At 42.4% G+C, this 23,121-nt stretch overlaps 2 protein-coding genes across 10 annotated transcripts in view; one reads left to right on the top strand and one right to left on the bottom strand.

Moving 5' to 3' along the window:
* map4k5 (mitogen-activated protein kinase kinase kinase kinase 5) overlaps positions 1-13,899 on the bottom strand; it is a 35,939-nt gene extending 22,040 nt beyond the window's left edge. For 8 of the 9 annotated variants that reach the window (XM_061695960.1, XM_061695962.1, XM_061695963.1 and 5 more), the window contains exons 1-7: positions 13,476-13,899; positions 11,315-11,530; positions 7,967-8,024; positions 1,957-2,047; positions 1,047-1,111; positions 894-949; positions 730-777 (exon numbers count right to left, since the gene is read on the bottom strand). In XM_061695960.1, the coding sequence (XP_061551944.1) occupies positions 730-777; positions 894-949; positions 1,047-1,111; positions 1,957-2,047; positions 7,967-8,024; positions 11,315-11,422 (426 nt within the window). In that variant the 5' untranslated portion in view covers positions 11,423-11,530; positions 13,476-13,899. Of the gene's footprint in view, positions 1-729; positions 778-893; positions 950-1,046; positions 1,112-1,956; positions 2,048-7,966; positions 8,025-11,314; positions 11,531-13,475 lie in introns of those variants that run through there. The other variant, XM_061695967.1, reaches the window with a different exon arrangement.
* A 1,218-nt stretch (positions 13,900-15,117) lies between these two features.
* On the top strand, positions 15,118-22,328 carry atl1 (atlastin GTPase 1). Its single transcript, XM_061696405.1, has 14 exons — positions 15,118-15,387; positions 16,429-16,679; positions 16,962-17,096; positions 17,330-17,434; positions 17,788-17,838; positions 18,161-18,217; positions 18,292-18,384; positions 18,478-18,616; positions 19,716-19,843; positions 19,917-19,973; positions 20,172-20,243; positions 20,318-20,749; positions 21,139-21,153; positions 21,250-22,328. The coding sequence occupies exons 1-14, from the start codon at positions 15,354-15,356 to the stop codon at positions 21,373-21,375; spliced, it is 1,695 nt and encodes a 564-aa protein (XP_061552389.1). The 5' UTR covers positions 15,118-15,353; the 3' UTR covers positions 21,376-22,328.
* The last annotated feature ends 793 nt before the right edge of the window (positions 22,329-23,121 follow it).

Genomic DNA, 23,121 nt, shown 5'->3' with positions numbered 1-23,121 from the left:
GCATCCTGTAAACGGAGGAAACCGGAAGGGCTCGCTGCGCAAAGACTGGCAGAGCTAATACGTACGTGCGCCGCCAACCCTCCTATGATAACATGAGAGGCCCGGAGGGAGGAGAAATGCGGCAGTCGGCTCAGTTGTGGGAAGTAAGGAAGTATGAATACTTCTGACACAAAAAAATTAAACACCAACTTCTGGTGGTCAAAAATTCTCAGCTCAATTTTTTGAAGAAAAAAAAACAACGATGATACCTTGACTAATGAACTTCCAAGTTTTTCGAGATAGGAACCGTCGCTTGGCCGATCTTGCTGCCCTGACTTGACTTACTAGTGAGCTTCTGGCTCTCCACAGCTCAAGTCAAAATCAGTTTACAATCAAATTTTTCTTACAAATATTGCTTGGGTTCACTAAATATGCTTCGTGACTTCCACACTGAATGCTCACTTATGCTTTCTCTCACACAGCATCATGAATTTCAGGTATATTTGTTTAATTTCCTGTATATTACCCCACAGTATGGATCCCAAGAAAGTGTAACGTGTAAGTGAATGCGCTATTAAGAAACGCGGAAAAGTGTGCACAGCATCTGCTAAGCTCTCACTGCTTAGGTAAGCTCTCCTCAGTCCCCACTGCTGGAGCCATGCAGGAGCAAGCTACAAGGCACTCTCTAGGCCATGCTATTTAAAGAAACAACATACATATGTACTACTGCGTGTGTGTGTGTGTGTGTACCTTAATATCACGATGCATTTTTCCCTTTGTGTGCAGGTATCCCAAACCCTGTAAAACGCAAGTCAAGATCATCAGTCATCATTATGAACAAGTGAATAATGATTTTAGAGATTACAACAACAAAAAAATTAACAAAAAAAAGGGGAGGGGGGGGGGCAAATCACCTGTAAAGTCTCCCGGCCGACATACGCAATTTGCATCTCCGACAGAGGACCTGTCACTGTAACACATTGGAGATATTTCTGTGAGTGCAGTGCAGGAAACACACATCTGTTAATGGTAAAAAAAAAAAAAAAAAAAAAAAAAAAAATGTTCACCATGATAAATATCCTGCAGGGATCCCCCACCGCAGTACTCCATGCATATCCACAGCTTCTCTCGACTGAGCCGGGCACAGGAAATTATTGAGTCAGTTTCATACATTTACAATACAACACCTCATAACAATGCATTTTTGAAAATGAGAGCACGATGTACACCAGGGCTGGGCAAACATTCGTGCCCAGGGACACATTTGATTTTTAAAATGGACAGTTGGGCCACGTCATTTGTTGATGAGGTGTTTAAAAAAAAAAAGAAAAGAAAAAGCAAAATGTATGTAATTTAGTTTATAACAAAATAACTCTGTATAATTTGTACATTGTTTTTTTTATAATTAATGTAATTACAATTAATTAACCAATTATTTAAAAAATATAATAAAAACATCCATCCATCCATCTGAGCCGCTTATCCTTACTAGGTTCGCACGGGTGAGCTGGCACCTGTCTCAGCTGACTTTGGGCGAGAGTGAGGGTACACCCTGAACTGGTCACTAACCAATCACAGACAAACAACCATTCACATTCACACCTATGGACAATTTGGAGAATTCAGTAAACCTACAATGCATGTTTTTGGAATGTGGGAGGAAAACAGAGTACCCCGAGAAAATTGTACCCTAATTTGAAGGTGTTTTTGGACAAGCGTCTCCATAGGCGGTATCACACAAAAATGTTTTTAAATCAAAGTGTTTTTATATGCCGGAATGATGTGACGCTACCAGAGAACTCCTGTCAAACCTGCTGCAAGTCGGGAGCGGCTGTACTTCCTGTCGCACCGAGGCGGCCCCTGTGGCGGAGCCTGACTATACTGTGACTCACCAATTAGCATGTGACTTCCCGCCGCTGGACTCAAAGCCCCTTAAAACCACAACTTGTTGAACACTAAATCTGGTGGCACGCTCACCAGAGGTAGCTCCCGAAGTAGGCCACGATGTTGTGGTGCATGCATTCCTTCACCATGAAGATTTCCTGTTGGATGATGGAAAAGTCGTCCCCTGGAACACAACGGCACGGAAAACACATTAACGTCAGCGTCGCAAGGAGAAATCAGAACCTTTGGTTTGTAAAAAGGATTTTTCTTGAAGTGAGGTTCGTAGCAAAGGGTGAGGGTTTAAAATTCGGATTTCAAGCTTAGGTTAGTGTTTCAAATTAGGGTTTCAAATGAGAATTAGTGTTTCAAATTAGGGTTTAAAGCCTAGTTTAGGGTTTCAAACAAATGTAAGGGTTTCAAATTGAGGTTTAAAGCCAGGGTTAGGGTTTCTATCCAAGGTTAGGGTTTTAAATCCGCTATATGCAGAACGTGCCCAAACCTGGTAAACGGGATAGCTGACTTACTGTGTATGCTACACTAATGAACATAACCAGGGTTGATGACATCATTGTTTGAAGCTGAGCTTGCTCAATTTTTTTCTTTATTGCTGGACAAAAGTTAAATACGTTTATCATTATTTATACTTGGCTTTACACAATCAGGATTTTTGGGGCCAATCACCGATCAGCAAGTATTAAAACAACGATAACCGATCCGATCACAAGATGGAGCAATGTGTCTATTTACATGACTTGTTCATTTATTCTATAAACCAGTGTACTGTGTACTGTATACTGTATCCATCCATCCATCCATCCATCCATTTTCTGTACAACCTATCCTCACAAGGGTTGCAGGCGAGCTGGAGCCCGTCCCAGCTCAAATTATTCTCTAGCATTTTAGACAAAAGTTAAAACACCAATGACCTCTAGGGGGAATTCAAGGATTGGCCACTGACAGAAATTTAGATCAAATCAACATTACATGACAGAAATAATGGGTGCTAACTTACTGCAATGAAATTACTTTATTGCAATTAAATACTGTAAATGACATGCTTACTCTAACTTTCTCACTGTCCCAGCTATATGGACAGGTGTTGTCCAGAGTTCGAGTCCGTTTGACTCCCCCCCCCCCACGATGCGTTGCTTGAACGCGGCACGCTCCACGTGTACAGGCGCACGATCAAATTTGTTGTGTTGAAGCATTTAGATGACGTTCCCCACGACGTACTTCAGTTGTCAAACAGACTGCAAATAACTTACGTGTCGTTTGTTTGAGACACCGACGACGTGTTTTTCACCGACAAGATTGAAAAAACGTTACTGGCCCTCAAATAGTTACAGTGCTGCGCAACAAGACAAGTGACAAGGCTAAAAATAAACTAGCTTTTGGATTCATACGCGACAAAGACACGGAGTTAAATGTCTTGTGCGGAGCCGATCGATGACCTCATTGATCGGATACCGATAACACTGATCAGATAGGCCTTTTGTCTAATTTATACAAGTATAATGTGGTATATGTAAACACAAATGAGGCCTACAACATTTTCTATTGTCATCTTTGGTGGCTCTGTGTGAAAAAAAAGACATTGTAAACGTTTAAAGTTTCCACAGGTGCTACTCGCCATTCACCCGAGCGAGGAGGAAGTGCTTTTACCCATTTTGTCGAATGTGGAAGTAGGGTGTGTGTGTGTGTGTGTGTGTGTGTGTGTGTGTGACACCAGATTAGGGTTTGCAGCCAGGGTTAGATGTATCAAATTGGGGTTTAAGGCCAAGGTTAAGATTTCAAATTAAGGTTTCAAGCCAAGGTTTTCAAAGTTACAGTATAACAGCTTTAAGGCTTCCAGTAGTCAAGTGTACTGCACATATTCTCTCCAATAGTTGACAGTGTTGCACGTACAGTATACACTACACAGGAACTCCATGAAACAGAACACGTTGTACTCTTAACATTCATGTGTGCAGCTCACAAACCTCCCAGCAGTAGGATGTATAAATTTTAAAAATAAATAAATATATATATATATATATATATATATTTTTTTAGTCAGCCAGATGCTTTCAATTGTGCAGAAACAGGGTGCAGCAATTGATTATAGCGAAGTTCAAATTGACCAAAGTCTACGTGAAGCAAAAAAAAAAAAAGATAAGAATAATAAAAAAGATCTAACAGATAATGTGCTGCAGTGGGAGTTGTAGTGAATGGCAGTGTTTGCTGAGTAAATATTGCTCTATATCCTCATCCATCACTAGTTAACTGCTGCTTGTGCACGCGAGGTCATGTGTGAAACTCAATTGATACGATTCAATGCTGTAGGGTTTGGGTTTCAAATTAGGGTTTTAAATAGCAACCTGACAGGTTTTCACAAAAATGACAGTCTGTCAAAATGCTGAGCCTGGCTGGAATGGCCACTTCAATCTGAGCACAATGCAGCAAGAATTATTATTATTATTATTATTTTTTGCCTTTTTGGGGAACATTGATATGATTGCTGTGATAATGTCTGTAGAAAATCTGGTCCCAAAAAAATTAATAAATAAAAAAAACACCTTCAAATTAGAGTAAAACAGTCTCACTTCATTATTTCTCAACACATCTCCTTGACCGTCTCATTTCGTCTGTTATTTGGGGAACCCCTTCTCCGAATGTCTGACAAGTTTCAATTAAAAATATCCACCAATCACTCATAGGGGTCAAAAATCCAAGACATCGATGCATCAAAATTACCGTGATGTTTCTAACGGCATTTACCCAAATGACAGTGTCAAAATGCCGTGTCACCCGCTTCAACCAGAGTACAACGCAGCAAAAATTTAAAAAAATGGATGAAGGGTTTCAGCGAAATTGTTTTTTTTTTGTGTTGGCCCAAAATTCTGACGTTTCTAATGGCGTCATTAGCCCTAAAAACGCAACTTAACTAGTGCAACTGGAACATTTATGGAGAGAAGAACAGTCTCCCCAGTAAAATAGGTCATGTCCTTCAGCAATCGTTTTTTTCCCATAAATGTCTTTGTTATGGAGGATTTTCAAGGCGTTTGAAGTGCTCATTTCATGTTTTGTTTTGGGAAAATTCCACAATGATGTCAGCCACTTGTCACGTTTGTATTGTAAAGCCAAGTATGATGTTTCAAATTAAGACCCCAAGCCTGGTTTGGGTTTTCAAACAAGAGTTAGGGTTTCACGCCTGGTTTGCGTTTTAAAATGAGGGTTTAAAGCTAAGGTTATGGTTTTGAAGCCAAGTTTAGGGTTTCAAGCCAGGGTGTTTCAAGCAAGGGTTGGGGTTTCAAATTAGGGGTTCAAGGCAAGGTTAGCCAAGGGTTTTAAATTGGGATTTCAAGCCAGGGTTAGGGTTTCAAATCAGATTTTCAACCCTGAGTTAGGGTTTCAAATTAATGTTACAAACCTGACTTTGGATTTTAAACAAGGGTTATGGTGCAAATTACAGTTCAAAGCCAAGGTTAAGGTATCAAGGGAGGGTTTCACGCCTGGGTTAAAAATATGACACCAATGCAATGCAGTTAAACGTTTTCCGAGGGTTCATAGGTGTCTTTGTCAGCAGCCATCGAACATATACTGGAGCTTTGTGAAGGTCATTTTAAGGTCTCTCCATGTTCCTTAGCTTCGTGTGCATGTTGACAGTAACGTAGGAGTCAGCAGCAGAGCAGCCACAAACATTTGGGGAAAGGCTAATTTCAGTGACTTGACTCAGAGCTGCAAAAAAAAAAAAAAAAAAAAACACAGTGGTCTCTTCTACAGACGCCTCACTTCCTCTCCAGGTTGATTGCTTCTGTGTAAAACAGTAGTTATATAGTGAACTATGCAGTTCACTAAAAAGGCCACAAAAAAAAACACATCCCTATAAAGTGGTGCCTTGAGATACAAGTGACCAGTCTTACGGGTTTTTCGAAATATGAGCCAACGATAGGACGAATTTTTTGTTTTGACGTGAACACAGACTTGAGATACGATATCGCGGGATTTCACGGCGACTGTATTTCCACACGGCTGTTATTGCAGATTCACATAGGAAAAAGCAGGAGCCATGATGAAAGAGTGTATAAAATAAAGAGAATGTCCAAAGTCTGGGCACATTTGACACTTAATAAAAAACGCTGAAGTGCAATTGTGCCTCTTGCAAACTACAACTGGCTTACGTCTATGGTAAACATTGTTTGCTAATTTAATATAGCCTACTGCCACGAATTAGATCGAATTGTAGTCCCTCCACAGGTGGTTAGGATAGAGCAGTGCTTCTCAAATAGTTGGGCACGACCCCCTTGCGATGCCAGGGAGGGCGTGAGACCCTGAAGAACATGATTTGCCGTACTAGAATAAAGCGTAATTGCACATCCACTGCAGTAGATGGCAGTCTATATCTCTTTCTTTTGTACTTTCATCAATGTTTATAAGGATTAGATTAGATTATCCTTTATACACAATGTTATATAAAGGTGTACTCGCGGGGGCTGCGGACGGGGGGGGGGGGTCGCAATTTTTTTTCTTCTTCCTGGGGGGGGTCGTAACAGAAAACAATTGAGAAGCACTGGGATAGAGGGAGAATAGACATTGCCACTAGTGCACTTTCAATCATTTTTTTGAAGAAACGGTAACAAAATACAGTAAACACAAGCACATTCTTAGATGACCCGCAGATAGCCTAAATTGATGCAGTCGCTCAACACACAGCGGAGCAAACCGTTTAGCTAGGGAACAGCCAGCCAACTCTACATTCTCATTCGCTGACTTCTACATCAGTCAACACACCAAGCCCTCCTTTTAAAGGAAGACACACATTCAACGTCACTGATACAACAGTGTAAAACGTGAGGATGGCGACCCCGAGTGGATAAACGTAATACCTGCACCTCAAATGCATATATTTTGGTATTATACGCAAAAAGCATATAGCAAGTAAATATATTAATAAGAATTTGGCCGCTACTTTGCAGATTTAATCTATTGCAGAGGTGGTCTGGCACATAATCCCCGTGATAAGTGATTACTGTATATTAAATATATCAGCAATTTTGTTTGTTTGTTTGTTTGTACCCTAGAGTGCTGAATTTTAATTCTGAAATCTGAGCAAATGTACTCAAAATGACATGATATCTTTGTTTCTTGCTGTCGATGCAACCCATTTAGAAATACATCCATTACTTCTTAAACTTAAGTATATACCGTAATATATACCCTTATCGTGAATGGATTCAATTTATACCGTGATATTTAAGTCTACCGTTGCTACAAAGACCGTATTATAATGCCACCGCGAGTGATCAAGGGTAGACAAAGCCACCAGTGCACTTTCAATCACTTTACTGACCAAAAAGATGTTGTTTTGTAAACATGTAATAAGCACATTAAAGATAAACGGCAAAGAAAATGGACGGATGGATACACGATTAATCGGTGGGATAAATGGTAGAATACACAATTGTAAAAATAGTCAACAGGTGTTCATTAAGAAAGTCCACTATCGTGAGTAGGTATTGTGTGAATGATTCCGAACAGAGACACTCACTCTAAAAAGAAGTGAGATAAGAGCTTCCGATGATCTGGTGTTATTTGGCAAGAGAGTCAGGCCACGCCTTTGTATCCTGAAGCCGGTGGCAGCATCACATGTGCTGGTCGAACCAGTTTTGATATCACAAAGCCGTTTACACCAGGAGTGATTCTGGCGTCCCCGTACAAAAAAAAAAAAAAAAAATACAATTTAAAAAAATAAATAAAACATGACGAGACTTTCTCATTGCTGCAGAGATGAAGAGTCACAGCGCTGTCAACATATTGTAAAAAAAATAATAATAATAAATAAATAGTTAAAAAAAATATATATTTTTTTTTAATTAAAAAAAAAAAATTACAATGGGGGCTTTAAATTAAATTATTAATTAGGGTATGGAATAGAAGTGATATCGGCTACCTGACCAACAACACGGTGAATGAAAGAAAGAGAAAACAGAAATCTTAATCTCCCCCATGCAGCCATCTGATTTTGGTGGCGCTAATCTCCATAATCTGACTGATCTGCACCACTTCAACCGTCAGTGTCGGTGGACGCGCGGCCACGAGAAGGGAAGCAGAAGCACATTCTTACCTGCTTCCAGCTTGATGATCTTGACCGCTGTCAGCTCTCCGGTTTGGATGTTGCGAGCCTAAAAGATAGCGGCACAACACTCAGACTCGATTTTGCTTCTAATCAAAATTTACATTTCTGTTGGAAAGATAACAACAACAAAAAAAAACTTATTAGAATTCTCATGTGTGAAGGATCCAAAATAGGTCACAAAACAGTATTGTTCTGTGGTGGTTATCTTTAACATACTGTGCAGCATGTCAATGCTGAGTGTTAAAGGTAACCCTATGCCTGCCTTGAAACCTTAACTTGACACCCTATCGCTGGGTCAAAAGTTTAATTTGAAACTGTAACCCTGGTTTGAAACCCATATTCAAAAACCCTAGCACTTTTTTCACACCAACTTAAAACCCTAGCCTTGGCTTCAAACCCAAATCCATGCTTGAAGTATTATGAAACTCGAACCGTCTTGAAACCCTAATCCTGGTTTGATACCCTAACCTTAATTTGCCACTCTAAACGTAATTTCAAAGCCTGCCCCTGGCTTGAAACCCTACCCTTTGTTTGAAAATGTAAGCAAGGCTTGAAACAATTTGAAAACCTAACCTTGGCTTTAAACCCAAATGCATGCTTGAAGCCATAATTTAAAAACTTTACCCTTGGTCTCAAACACTAATTTGAAACACTGAACCTTATTCGGATCCCTAACCCTGCCTTGAAACCACAGCCTTAAATGAACAACTAAAACCTCATTTGAAACCTTAACCTTGGCTAATAACCCCATTTTGAAACCCTAACCCTTGTTTGAAACCTTAATTTGAAACTAACACTGTGGAAGAACAACCCCTTGGGATGGACAAAAAAAGACACCTAGGAGAAAGTCTTCCTAGAAGAGTGAGACCAACGCCATGTATTTTTTATTTCCCCACTGCAGTGAACCCCCCCCCTATTCGGGGTTCGGCATTCACCGATTCAACAATTTGCAAATTTTATTTTGGAACCTGAAAATCTCACCTATTTGCCGTTTTTGTGCTCAGGTCAAAGCATTAAACGTATTACTCTGCCACTATCTTGGTGCCAAGGAACAATGGTGACGTGAAATGAGGAGCTTCATGTAGACAAGTAGTGATTTTCACCAATATTGTGGCATCTTGGTGCCTACGTAGGACGTGAGTTGAGGAGTTTTAATTTAGGCAAAGGTCGTACTTTGCCACCATCTTTTGGCAACTATAGGCAATTCTAAACATTTTGGGAGGGGGGGGGTCTTTTTTTTTTTTTTTTGCTATTGGCAGCAAGGCTCTGTCTCAACGCACCATGAGGAAACACTGTAGTGCATTCCTGTAGGTGTCCCAATACTTTTGCCCCTACCGTCCATCCATTTGGGATCACTTTCCCAGCGGCTGTTGCAGAAAACAATACTGATGATTTTGCGTTTAAGCGGGTCGGGCTTCCGGATTGAGGTCAAGACGGGACGCCGCTTTTAATCCAGCGCGAGTCAAGTGATCTGAAGCGGAGTCTCACCAATAAAACATGCGCAAAATTTTTCCCGATAAAAAAAATACTAAACAAAAATCCCAGGCGTTTCGGCCGGTGAACACACCCATGGCAGTGTTCAGATATAGCGGGAGAATACTAGATTTCCACGCACAGCATTCCACAGTCTGCCTTGTGGGTGAAGTGGGGTGGTCGGTTGGAGTGGGGGGGGATCCGACCACAGAGGCTTTGTATGGAAAGGAGGAGGGGCACGAGAGCTGAACGATGAACGTTTATCTGCAGCAGATGGATAACCAATGACGTTCTCAGACAGCATGCCTCATTTCATTTGGGGCCAGCATAATGTGAGAATTTCTCTTTTTAGCCTTCACTTAATCTTTGGAATTTCTGCAGGAAAAAGTGGCAGGAATGACGTGCCGCCACACTTTTCACAGCGCACCAGGATGGCGCTAACACAAACAATAGAAGAAGAAAAAAATTGACATTGGTAAATCGTTTGAGTTCAACTTACTTACCTAGGAGACCTAGCTAAGCTTGAAAATGTATATTCTTGCAAGAGGAAAAAACAACCACCATTCATCAAAACAAGCTTACGCAGTGGTCGTTCAAAGAATACCTTTCGAGTTTCTGCCCCATTAGCGTCCCTAAACAAGGACTATGCGCCATCAGACTACCATTGTTTTCTCACATCCCAGGAAGATGGTCCCGTCAGACTTTGTCATCCTCTGACTGAATCAAACAGGAAAATCCACCAATCACAAACATACTCAACAATCTAATCAGTCGTTGGTCAATGTTAAGCGAGTCAGCAAGTTTAACACACACAGTATAGTAAACACTCGCTCATGGCGGTGGTTACATTCCAGTCCACCCTAGCCCCACCCTAGACAAAATCTCCAAAGTAGTAACCAAATATTTATTTTATTATTCATATATAGTATATTTTAAAGCTTCATGCATATAATACCAACATACTGTATATGCATGTGAGGTGCAAGGTAGTATTTTTGTCCACTTGGGCTCGCCATCCTCACATTCTACTCGAGATAGAAGTGTCAAGACTTACGAGTTTTTCGAGATACGAGCAGTCGATCGTCCGACTTTTTGCTCTGACTCGCCAGCCCAAAGGCGGTAGTTATCTCCACTCACTTCACAACAAGCAGCAGTTTGGCTGATATAATTTGTATAATTCAAAAAATAGACTTCAGGGTGTTGATTGGCACTACCAGTTGGAGTTTACTCAAAATTTAAACCATAATAAAAATAATAAAATTAAACATGTATTTGCAACAACCACATAGCCTCCATCAAGCATACAATGGAAAACACCACAGCCACACTGGCTAACAATTACCATAACACAAATATTAAATACAGTAACACCAGCAGAGTGTTTAAAAAAAAAAAAAAAAAACAAAGCTGTGGACAAAAGATTTATTTTACGCAGTAAATGTTAAGGAGAACCTTATGCAGAATACGCACACTGTGGGATGAAGAGGTTTACATAAAAAGCAGAACGGCTCGCATAACGTTGTGAAAGAGGAAAGGAGAGTCATGTGGTCTGCAAATGTTACTGTGTCTGTACCCAATGGCATACAGTTTTCTTATTAAAAGACGTAGAGCAAACGTTTTTGGGAACGTAACCACCGACGACAGATACAGACAGCCTGCTCACAACAGGACCACGAGAGGGTGGCGGGTGGGGGCCGAGCAAGTGGGGGCGGGGGGGGGGGGGGGGGGGGGGGGGGGAGAGGGGTTTCCGTGCATCTCTAATTGCTGCAACTATGTGTCGGTTCAAAAAGTAACAGAGTGAGGTTAACTGGAGCCCCTTTCGCACAGCGACCCTGCAAAAAATTGCCGCATCGGAATGCGTACCTTGTAGACGTCCCCGTAGGTGCCGCTTCCTACCCTCTGGATGAGCTCAAAGTCGTGCTGGGGGTTCCTCCGCTGGATTTCGCCACTGGGCCGGGGAAAGATATCCATTGTGGGTCTGACGCGGGGGGGAATCCGGTGCGGGCTACCTGCTGGAGCCGCTGAACAAGTCAACGAGTGCTCAGTTTATTCAGACTGTCCTTGTGGCTGCTCCATGGCCTGTAATGAGGACACACTGTAGTTGATCTCGGTTGTAAATTACCATTAAACTACAACAGTATCTTTGTTTTCAAATTAAGCATTAATTCATGTTTGTAAGAAGAGGGGGGGAGGGGGCACAGCGACAGACTGGTTAGCACATCTGCCATACAGGTCTGAGGATCGGGGTTCCAATCCCGGTCCCGCCTGTGTGGAGTTTGCATGTTCGCCCCGTGCCTGCGTGGGTTTTCTCCGGGTACTCGGGTTTCCTCCCACATGCCAAAAAGCATGCATGTCGGTTGATTGAAGACTCTAAATTACCCGTAGGTGTGAATGTGTGTGCGAACGGTTGTCTGTTTCCATGTGCCCTGCGATTGGCTGGCGACTAGTTCAGGGTGTACGCCGCCTCTCGCCCGAAGATAGCTGGGCTAGACTCCAGCACACACACACACACACACACATACATACGGTGGTTTAAAAAGATGAAGGAAGGGCAGGAGGAAGGAAACCAGCAAGGGAGACAAGAATGATGGAAGGAAGGAACAAAGGAAGGTGGGGTATAGAAGGATGGCTAGATAAATGAAGGAAACAAGGAATGGTATAAAAAAAAAAAGAAGGGGGAAGGGCAGGAGGAAGCAGGGTAAAAAAATAGGGGAGGAAGAAAGGGGAAAAAAAATTAAAAGGAAGGAAACTACAATTCAGGGCTGACCGAGTAATCAACCAACATTAGCCCTTGTCAATTCGGCCATTTTTTAAATTGTATTTATTTATGTATTTATTTATTTACACATTAACATTCCAACATATGACAAAAATAATGATATTTAAACTTTTTTTTGTTAATCTGAAAAAATAGCCGATTTTTGCCAATTTTTCCTCTAGTGCAAAGTTAAACCAATGCTAAAAGAAAGTATTGTAAAACAGTCAAATGTTCTGCCTATAATTCATGTTTATCAGTATAAGCATTAAGGGACCAAAACAAATGTTTTTTTAATCAGCCGATTAATTGATTATCGAATTTTTATTCTGCCAAAAGGGAATTGTCTTTTCTTTTTTTCTTTTTGTATCCATATTGGTCAGCCCTACTAGGCTGGTATAAAAAGGAAGGAAGGAAGAAAGGATGATAGGAGAGATTATAAAAAGGATCACTCAGATGGTATGTAAGGAAGGAAGGAATGATTCATGGAAGGAAACATTAAGAAAAGTAGGCAAAACATTAAGAAAAGAAGGCAATCAAAGATCATATGAAGGGAAGGAAGGATGGATGCAAAATGATGGTATGAAAGGAAGGAAACAAGGATGATACAAACAAAGGAAGGAAAGAAACTAGGATGTATGAAAGGAAAGGAAATAATGGAATGATAAATGATGGAGGGGAGAATGGGTGGAAGGAAATACACTAGGATGATAGAAAATGAAGGAAAGAAGAAAGGCTGAAGGAAGTAAACTACCGTGGTAAAAGCAGGCCTGTTAATGAGGATGAATGGAAGACAAGTTTGGTGACTTTAAAACTACTGGGGGAAAAAAAACATCTTAGTGCAGTTCATGTAAATTACAAATGACCAATAAGCTACACTGGTATCTTTAAAAAAAAAAAATTAAAAAAGACATACTGAATCAAATATGCAGCATTTACATGAACGCTAAACGTCTGCACTGCATAGAATTTCGTCAGGGTGCAGTCTATTTGCTGGTAAAGTGTTGAAATTACAAAAGAGTTACTATGAATTCAAACACGCGTTTTAAAATGCGTTTCGGTATATCTAACGGCATGAATAATTTAATAAAACATGTTTTGATTACGTTAAAGCACGTCCCACAACATTAGCTTGACACCTACGACTCCAGGAAATAGCCTGGTCTAAATCCACCATTTGATTTAAACGGTGAAGTGGAGGGGCAGTTAGCATCCCGGCTAATGCTAACGGCTAGTTTCTCTAAACTTGAGCCTGCTCCCCGTGCTTACCGTTCGCGTGGAGGACTCGGCCGTGCATTATTTTTTTTTCAAATGTTCATTCGACACTTTTAGCGTCGAATAATGCCTTAAAAAGAAGAGTCGTTAAAGCGGGCGTCTTCTCTTTGCTACCGAGGCGTTCGGAAAAGTTGAGGCGGCTCTCAGTGGCTCTCTTTCGGCCAAGCAGCCACCGAGCTCAGCAGCAGTAGTCGCAGCCACCAACTTCTTTGGGGCATGTCATCCTCCTTGCTCGGTTGACAGCTTCGCAGAAGGCAGTCTTGCTCCTAATAATGACGACAAGCGTCAAAATTTGGATAATACTAATAATTCCATGTGTGTTGGTTTAATACGCCAATGCTTAAAAAAAACAACAACAACAACAACAGTCGGCTGCTGTTAATCTCCGTAAATTTCTGTATCCTGGTGATGCGTTCATGAACACTTCGTCAAAAATGGACTCTCGCAGTAACCACCTCAATCTTTGGTATCGTGACAAATACGTGATTTTTTTTTTTTTGCACAGAATATGCGGCAGGTGCTGAAAAAAATCCAGATAATTTATAACCCGGACGTTTGTATGACGTCGTATCTTTAGAATAGAATGTTGGAGCGTCTGAAATTAAATTAAAATCTCGAGTTAGTTATCAATGTTATTATAATTACGACGGCCGACAAAGGCATCGTGCATTCCAGGTTTCATTGTGTTTTACTGCTCCCTAACGGTGGAATGTAGTAACAGCAGGGACTCGTTTATAAAACGATGATGCATTCAATGACACCTCGTCCAAATGCCCTCTCGGGAGTGTGAAAATTGAAATTGTACGCCGCGTTTGATAAAATGGTGACGACGAATATGCAAATGACCATAATCCAAATCATATATCCAGAAATCATATAGCCAGTAAAGTATACCTCGAGTTATCGTCTGCTGTTCTCATATTTACGATAATCGCCGAAGGCATCTCATGTTCCAGGTTACTTCGTGTTTTACCGCCACCTACTGGTGGAATATACTAACACAGATGACGTAGAGCATCCTGGTGACGCGTTCAATAACACTCGTTAATACACCACTTTTGATAATACTGTCTGTGTTTCCACCACATTTGCACAGGGTCCCGCAGAAACGGCAGCAGAACGATCATCCGTGAATGGGACATCATCAATTGTTTTTTTTCTTTTTTTCAGAATGGTGGATCGGTATGCCTTTTTCTACTGGAACAGTTTTGCTGTACAACAGAGGAGTTTGAAATAGTCCCTCTGCGGTCGTTTACAGTATATTGTGATTTTTATTGAAAATGCAGCCGCAAAGCAAAGGGTTTGACGGGACAGACAGAGAGACAGAACAGATACGGGGTTACAAAAGGTCAAGGATATTTCAACATCAACAGTGCAGCAACCCGTGTGGACAGATAATATAACAGTACTTAATTGAGAATATTAAGTGAATCTTACATGTCTGTGATAATCAGCTTTCACATTTTAGTCGTTTCCAATACATTTTGTTCATTTGAATTTAAGTTGTTTTACTTGCTTATTTTATTTTACGCTTCGCCGCAAACGATTGTTGAGCCGGTGTATCAGTAACTCCGTTGAACGGGCCTGGACAACAGACTTGCGCGCCCCCTGGTGGCATCTCTGCGCGTCACACCCGGTGCGTCCGAACGCCATCATCTTCCTCCTCATCCTCCTCTTCCCTCGCCCTCGCCGTCGTCGTCCTGCAATCTCTTCGGCGTTGTTCTCCAGGCGCATCCTCCTCCCTGCCGCCCATGAGCGCATCCTACAAGCTGCAGCACTAGCGGACGCAACAACAGCACAGAGAGAGGAGATTTTTTTTTTTTGTAACTTTGGTTATCATTGTACATATTTCGGGTGCGGGGGGCTCGCGCTATGGCGAAACACCGCAAAGACAGAGACAGCTGGGGTGAGTGTACGTGCCAACATCTATTGTTTTTCTCTATATTCTTCATCTTTTTATGGGTGTTAACAGCGCGGCCTCCTGCGCGACGTCATTTGTATTTGTGTGTGTGTGGGGGGGGGGGGGGTTATTTTCTTCATCTTAAACGATTATTAACGGCAAGCCTTAAAACAGAAAAGGACGAAGATAGTGGGAAATTATACGTAAATGTCTCCTTTAAGGCCTATAGAATAAAATGGGAGTTTTCAGTGTCGAGCATCAGACGTGTAATTATGTAATGGGCGCAAGAAGTCACCTTCAGGAGGCCTGTTGTGTTATTACTACTATGTATAAAACAGAATGTATGAAAATTTTTTTTGCCTATGGCATTTTGTAAAGGGGGTGACCCAGTTGTATGTAGCCAGCTGGCGTGAGATGCAGCAGTGAAGGCAACGCCTGGGCGAGGTCTTTTTTTTTTTTTGCAGACATTTTTGTTTGAAACATTTACAACCCAAAATATAACACAATAAAAAAAAAAAAAGTCATAGAAATGCATATCATGATCAACAATGAGTTATTTGTGGGGTTTTATTTGTTTGGAAAATATGACTATTTCTTGTATGCAAATATGGTGGTACCTCAACTTACCAGCGACCAGAGTGAGAAATTTTTCGAGATACAAGCCGTCGGACAAGTTGGGAGCAGATATTGAACAAATCCTGCCTCAAGCTGTTTATTGACACTCCCTATTGAAGTTTCAACAGAAAATTCAACCGAAGCACAAAACTTACGAAAGTCTGCTCGCTTAATGCTAACGCACAATGCACAACGCCATAGATTGGCTAACGGGAATAGCATCAATGTTCTGGTGCGATAACTCTTTGAGCGATGGATATTTTAACACAAACATGTCGAGTAAGTCATTCTCAGTGAACCAGTAAGTAGCTTTTTTTTTGTAACCATGGAAGCTCAACAACAAGAAACTTGTGTTCTTGTCAGAGCGGCCGTTGGCTATTGCAGAAACAGCAAAGTAACAACAGGGATGTTCTTTTTTTTTTTTCTCCCCAGGGTCACTGGGGGATAAGAACGTGTATGATTGGAGCTCGGAGGAGGAAGAGTCCGACGGGCGGGCCCGGCCCATCCAGGTGCTGCTGGTGAAGGACGACCACACCTTCGAGCTGGACGAGGCGGCGCTGAGTCGCATCCTGCTGGCCGAGGAGGTGCGCGACCGCGAGGTGGCGGCCATCTCGGTGGCGGGGGCCTTCCGCAAGGGGAAGTCCTTCCTCATGGACTTCATGTTGCGGTACATGTACAACCAAGTGGGTACCCCGGCCAAGAACGCACGGACTGTCACGTTCATTTTGGGGGTGGGGTTCCCATTTTTTCCAAAATATTTTAGTCATAATTTTTGGAAATTATTTCAAACAACATATCTTTTCATCAGTATCTTATTTTTTTCTAAACCAGGCCATGTTAACAGTTAACATGGATATTTGACTTCTAAAGCCGTCAATGGCAGTGGATGTGTTTTAATAAGGGTTGAACGCCGCTGTAATAAATCCATTGTTCCATTTGAATTCGACTCCCGTTGTCCACATCAGGGGTCCGACAACTGGCTGGGCCAAGCCGAGGAGCCCCTGACCGGCTTCTCCTGGAGGGGCGGCTCGGAGCGGGAGACCACCGGCATCCAGATCTGGAGCGAGGTCTTCCAGGTGGACCGGGCTGACGGGACCAAGGTGAAGTTTGCTCTTATTGTTGCGGCGTCGTGTGGCTAGAGTAGCCGCAAATTTGACTCGAGTAAAAGTACTGTTACTTTCGATTAATGTTACTCAAGTAAGAGTAAAAAGTAGTCCTCCAAATAATGGGGTGTAAAAAGTAAAGTACAGTTTATCCAAGAAATTACTTAAATGTTGCGCCTTTACTACCCACCTCTGGGTACATGAGTATTGTGTGTGTGTGTGTGACACAGGTGGCGGTTTTGCTGATGGACACACAAGGCACCTTCGACAGCCAGTCCACGCTGCGCGACTCGGCCACCGTGTTCGCTCTGAGCACCATGATCAGCTCCATGCAGGTACTGGAAACACGCAGCGCTCCCAAGTAGCGCCGTTTGGCACATTTAGTGTTTTCGACCAGATTCGAGCATTTTCCCCCTTGTTAGGCGGACTCATGAAAAGAAAAAATATATATATATTTTCTGTTTTTGTTTTGACATTGTAGCTCCTTTATGGTCACTTATTTTAAGATAAGAGCATTAGCTGATAATGAATGGCACTTACTTGATTGCGCTGTAAAGTTGTTGGCCCAGCAGTTTGAGGGGCGTGATGAGGCCTGGTGAACTGTTTAAACTGTGACACAAAAGCATAATACAGCTAGCTCATTTAAAGCTGCTTCATAAAATATTACAAAATGATGTACCATGTGTAGGTTTACAACATCTCCCAGAACGTCCAAGAAGATGACCTACAACACCTGCAGGTACATTTTCAAAATGATCAGATTAGGTCTTTAAACTTTGTGAAGCAGCGTGTGGCTCAAGGTGTCTCTTTGTAGTCCCTGTTGTGGTAAAGAATGGGATGTTTGTGATCATGATTGAAAAGAAAAATTTGGAAAAAAAAAAAAATCAGCGAATAGGTGAAGCCGCGTGTGGCAAATGCATTCAATGCATTCTCTTTTTACAATTTTTTAACAAATAAAATATTACAGATTGAAAAAGCGACAGGTTCACAAATTGTGCAAGCTGGATGGATGGATTTATTGATAAATCCGATCATAACGTCGGTCACATTTTGCCAAACAGCTGTTCACAGAGTACGGCCGACTCGCAATGGAGGAGACGTTCCTCAAACCTTTTCAGGTACGTTGGCCTAGTATTCTTACAAGTACTCATTAAAATCGTGTATCTTACCCTGATTTACTTCTTTCTCCCAGTCCATGATATTCCTCATCCGAGACTGGAGCTTCCCGTATGAGTTTCCATATGGACAGGAGGGAGGCATGAAATTCCTGGAAAAGAGGCTCAAGGTCAAACGGTCAAAGATGTGACTTTCCATGGAAACCTTTAAAAAGTGACTTGTATTTTAATTTTTTTTTTTTTTTTTTAAACCATGCGCGTAGATCTCAGAGAATCAGCACGAGGAGCTGCAGAACGTGCGCAAACACATCCACTCGTGCTTCACCAACATCTCCAGCTTCTTGATGCCGCACCCCGGCCTGAAGGTGGCCACCAACCCGCACTTTGATGGACGGATCAAAGGTACAAAAACAGGAAGTAACAGCAAACCTCCAACTTTTAAAAAAAAAAAAAAAAAAAAACAATTGCCATTCGCCAACTACTCGCATTCCCCCTCCCCATAGAATCGAATTATTAACGATGCATTGAATGAATCATTTATATTCACGCTTTCTGTAAAACCACAATATGCTGCCAAAACGCCACGCTCCTTCTAAGGCGCCATGTTAGCAAAAGGAGTCGCTAGCGTTGGCCATCAGCTGATAGCAGGCCGGCTTGACAGAAAACGGCAACCTTGATGCAATTTTCCAGTAAAGGTTCCAGTGGAGAGATGCGACGAAACGTCCAGATGGCTATTGGCCTTGGTGGAAGTAAACAGCTGATCAAACCCTAAAGACTTCTGGGTTAAAACAAATACCAATTAAATTCAGATAACTATCTGTAAAAAAAACAACAACAAAAATCTAATCATTTGTAACATTGAGTAAATAGATGTGTATGTAATTTCCCCCCGGTATTTCTGAATAAGGATGTGATTATGTCACCAAATAATTTCCACAAGATTGTAGGAAGGTGATATAGCAAATACAAATAAATTAAGACCAAACTCAGATCATTTCGATGCATGAGAATTAAGTACCGTTTTTTGCGGATTTAATTTTCCTTTTGGGATCAATAAATGTTTTAGCTCATCTCTCAAAACCCGTCATAATGTTACCTCTTTAGAAAGTACAGAACGTCAGCCTTAATTTACAGTTCAACGAGTAATTTGATTTAAAAGTGGAACTGGTGGAAATTCAGGCAAGTGAACATGATCATTGAGGGATTGGCTAATGAATTGACATTTGTGTTACTCGGATTCATGGCACGCACATGCTCTGTTGAGACTGAAATGTGCGCGACAGTATAAAGCGACGTTAGCTAGCTTTGCTAAATTACTCAAAAGATGAGCAAACGGAACATTTCATAAAATGTTTTTAGGGCAAATGTGGCGGCGCAACCCCAAACGAGTTTTTGCCATGGTTTCAGTTCAGGCCGGCGGTAGTCAAATACTTTCAAGCCACACAGAAGTACCCTGGCGACCATTGTTGACAAACACGAAACGGTCTATCGGTGAATACAGAGATTGACGGCGAGTTCGTCAGCAACTTGAAGATTCTGGTGCCCTGGCTCCTGAGTCCTCGCAACATCGATGTGAAGGAGATCAACGGCAGTAAGATCACCTGCAGAGGCCTGCTGGAGTACTTCAAGGTCGGGAATACTTCGGTATTTCAGAAACGTCCAGAGTTTTTCTATGAACGCTGTTCTTGTCTTTGTGCTCCAGGCTTACATCAAGATTTACCAGGGGGAGGAGCTGCCTCATCCCAAATCCATGCTTCAGGTAACTGGGTAGACCTCATGAGTACAACTACTAAAAAAGTCTCAAGAAGCCAGGAAGACAACGGGAAGTCTGCCATTTTGGTTAGAAGTGATACCGTTCGGGTCAACTCCTATAGAGTTTGTCCAATGGGCGGACATTGGCTGGATGATGGATGACTAAAGATGCATGAACGAAGGCTAACAATGTGGTTTGTGTCAGGCCACGGCGGAGGCCAACAACCTGGCGGCGGTGGCCGCGGCCAAGGATCTGTACAACAAGAAGATGGAGGAGGTGCGTTCGCGGCGGCCGGAAGGCCTGCGCCCACCCGCTTATCGGCGTTAACATCTCCCGCTGTCCTCCGTCAGGTGTGCGGCGGCGACCGTCCCTTCCTGGCGCCCAGCGAGCTGCAGGCGCGCCACACCGTCATCCGCGAGGAGGCTCTGGCTCTGTTCCGCGGCGTGAAGAAGATGGGCGGCGAGGAGTTCAGCCGCCGCTACCTGCAGCAGCTGGCGGGCGAGGTGGACCAGGTGTTCGTCCAGTACATCAAGCACAATGACTCCAAAAACATTTTCCACGCCGCCCGCACGCCCGCCACCCTCTTCGTGGTCATCTTCGTCATGTATGTGGCGGCGGGCGTGACGGGCTTTGTGGGCGTGGACGTGGTGGCCAGCCTGTGCAACATGATCCTGGGCCTGGCCCTCATCACGCTCTGCACCTGGGCCTACATACGATACTCGGGGGAGTACCGAGAGCTGGGGGCCGTCATTGACCAGGTGGCCGGGGCGCTGTGGGACCAGGTCGGTCGCAACGCACATCCGTCCGGTTCTTCCATCACCCGTTCAAACATCCATACGTCCTTCCATCCGTTTGACCATTCTCGTCATCGCTCTTCCATCTCTACATCCGCCTGTCCGTCATCCCATCCATCAGTTCGCCCATCTACCTGTTTTGTCTTCTCCATCCATCGCTCGTCCCAACTCTTGAATCCATTCGTTCCTTCCACTCATTTGTCCGTCATCCCCCACTCTCAGTCAAAACAACAAATCTTCGTACTCACCCAAGTAGCCTGGCAGGTGCAATGCAGACAAACAGCCACCAGATGCCACCAATCTTTAATTCCGTGACATAGTGACATTGCATCGCATTCCTTGACTCACCATGTGTTTTCCCTTTGATGCCTCCGCAGGGGAGCACGAATGAGGTAAGAAAGTTGCTCTTCATCCTTCCCGCGTGGTATGTTTTTTTCATTCTTCCAATGTGACCATCTTGTGACTCCTGCGCCCTCTCCGCAATGCAGGCGCTGCACAAGCTGTACAACGTAGCAGCCAATCACAGGCACCTGTACCAGCACGCCTTCCCTGGGCATCAGGCCGCCGATGACGCGGCGGCGGCGGCCGAGGAACGCGACAGGAAGCGGGACTGACGGGCTACTTTTAACCCCGCTCACCACGGACTGTACAGTGCTCACATATACGCCACCCAAACTCCTGAGCATCTTCGCCAGTCAGCATCCTCCTGCTCAGCTGCCAATCACCACCCGGACAGGGAGGTAGAAAACGGGCTGGGGTATGGAAAGCTGTTTGCGCGTTTCTGCTACCAATTTGCGTTCTTTGACCTCACTAGTAAGTCAATTAGAGATAGACCGATACCGATTATTAGTAGTCAAGGAGACCGATGACCGATATTTGGAGCCGATATTCATTTGCTGTAACGGGGAAAATATTGGCGTCCAAATTTTGAAGACAAACGCCAACACTTCATTGAAGCACATTTTAAGTTAAAACAAAAAAGGGGCAGTTTAAATTTGACCGAATATTTAAATAAATACTTCCCTGAAGTTTACCCAGTTTTAAATGGATCTCTTATCAGCCGTCAATTAAATAAATGAATGAAAAGCCGATATGTGCCAAATTCGGAATATCGGTGCCGATGATCGCCCGGCCGATGATCGGAGTATCTCTAACCCGGTGCACTAGTAGAATGACCAGGGCGCACTAGTAGAATAATTCTTACTAATGATGTTTTCTTCGGTTACTAGTGACACAAAACATTAGTTTACAACTACGACGAGTGACACGATAAAATTCTACGAGTTAACACATAACGCTTCACTAGTTTTACTACAATCATGCAGATGTCAACGAGTGCACAGTTTTGCCTCACTCGTAACATAGTTGCTCTACTAGTGCACAGAAATATCATACAGTAGTGGGGGGGGGGGGGAAATGTCACTAGTAAGACAGTCATTCTAGTGTAGTGTGCTGAATTGTCTTACTAGTGAGGACAAAGAGCGCGACTAGGACATGGACAATTCGGCACACGAGTAGGATATCAAATAAATGCTGAAACTGCTTACCACATGGGGGGGGGGGGGGGGCGGGGAGCGCAGGCCTCGTTTGTGTTTTTCTTCTTGGGGAAGTATGTCATATGCCATATTTCAACGCCAAACTGTGCTCGCGCGGGTCACTTCATTAGGGACACCTGCACACTCATGAGAGCCGAGACAAACGCTGATAATGCTCTTTTGTTGATGTTGTCGTCGCCGTCGACAGTCAGAGAACGACCTAAATTAGCCGAAAAATACATTTCCACCGGAAGTACTTTGAAAGCAAGTTGTGATATTTTATCATACATCTTATTTCTAATATGTCGATTTCTCTGCAGATACTGGTTTTTATTTTAATTGAATTGAATCCCCTTACAAATATTTATTCAAATTGATTCATAGCTTGTCACATTTACAGTTTTTATTACTATAGGGTGATTGCATGTACACAACACACTTATTCCATTTTAAAAGTTTTTTTTAAATCGTTGTATTGATTAAAATATTTTAAAAATATGGTACACGTGGTAACTTACTGTACATTTTTACTACCCCAATAATTTTACATTTTTATTTTTTCAATGTATTTTTTTTTTTTTACAATATGTATACATTATAATTTAAAAACTCTATTTATAGTTTACATTTTTATAGTTTTTATTAGAGTGGGTGTGTGCATGAATGCAACAAGCTTATTGTTTTTTATTCATATTTTACTGAACTGTTCACGTTATAGGTCACAATATCTAATACAATATTTTAGGTTTTGCACACATTCTGTAGCTTAGTGCATTTTTTTTTTTTTTATAATTCCACTAACAGATTTTTCAATTATATATTTGT

This window comes from Phycodurus eques, chromosome 14 (assembly GCF_024500275.1).
Source record: "Phycodurus eques isolate BA_2022a chromosome 14, UOR_Pequ_1.1, whole genome shotgun sequence".
Lineage (NCBI taxonomy): Eukaryota > Metazoa > Chordata > Actinopteri > Syngnathiformes > Syngnathidae > Phycodurus > Phycodurus eques.
Note: the sequence above shows the minus strand (reverse complement) of the source record. Positions and strands in the feature narration are given on the sequence as shown.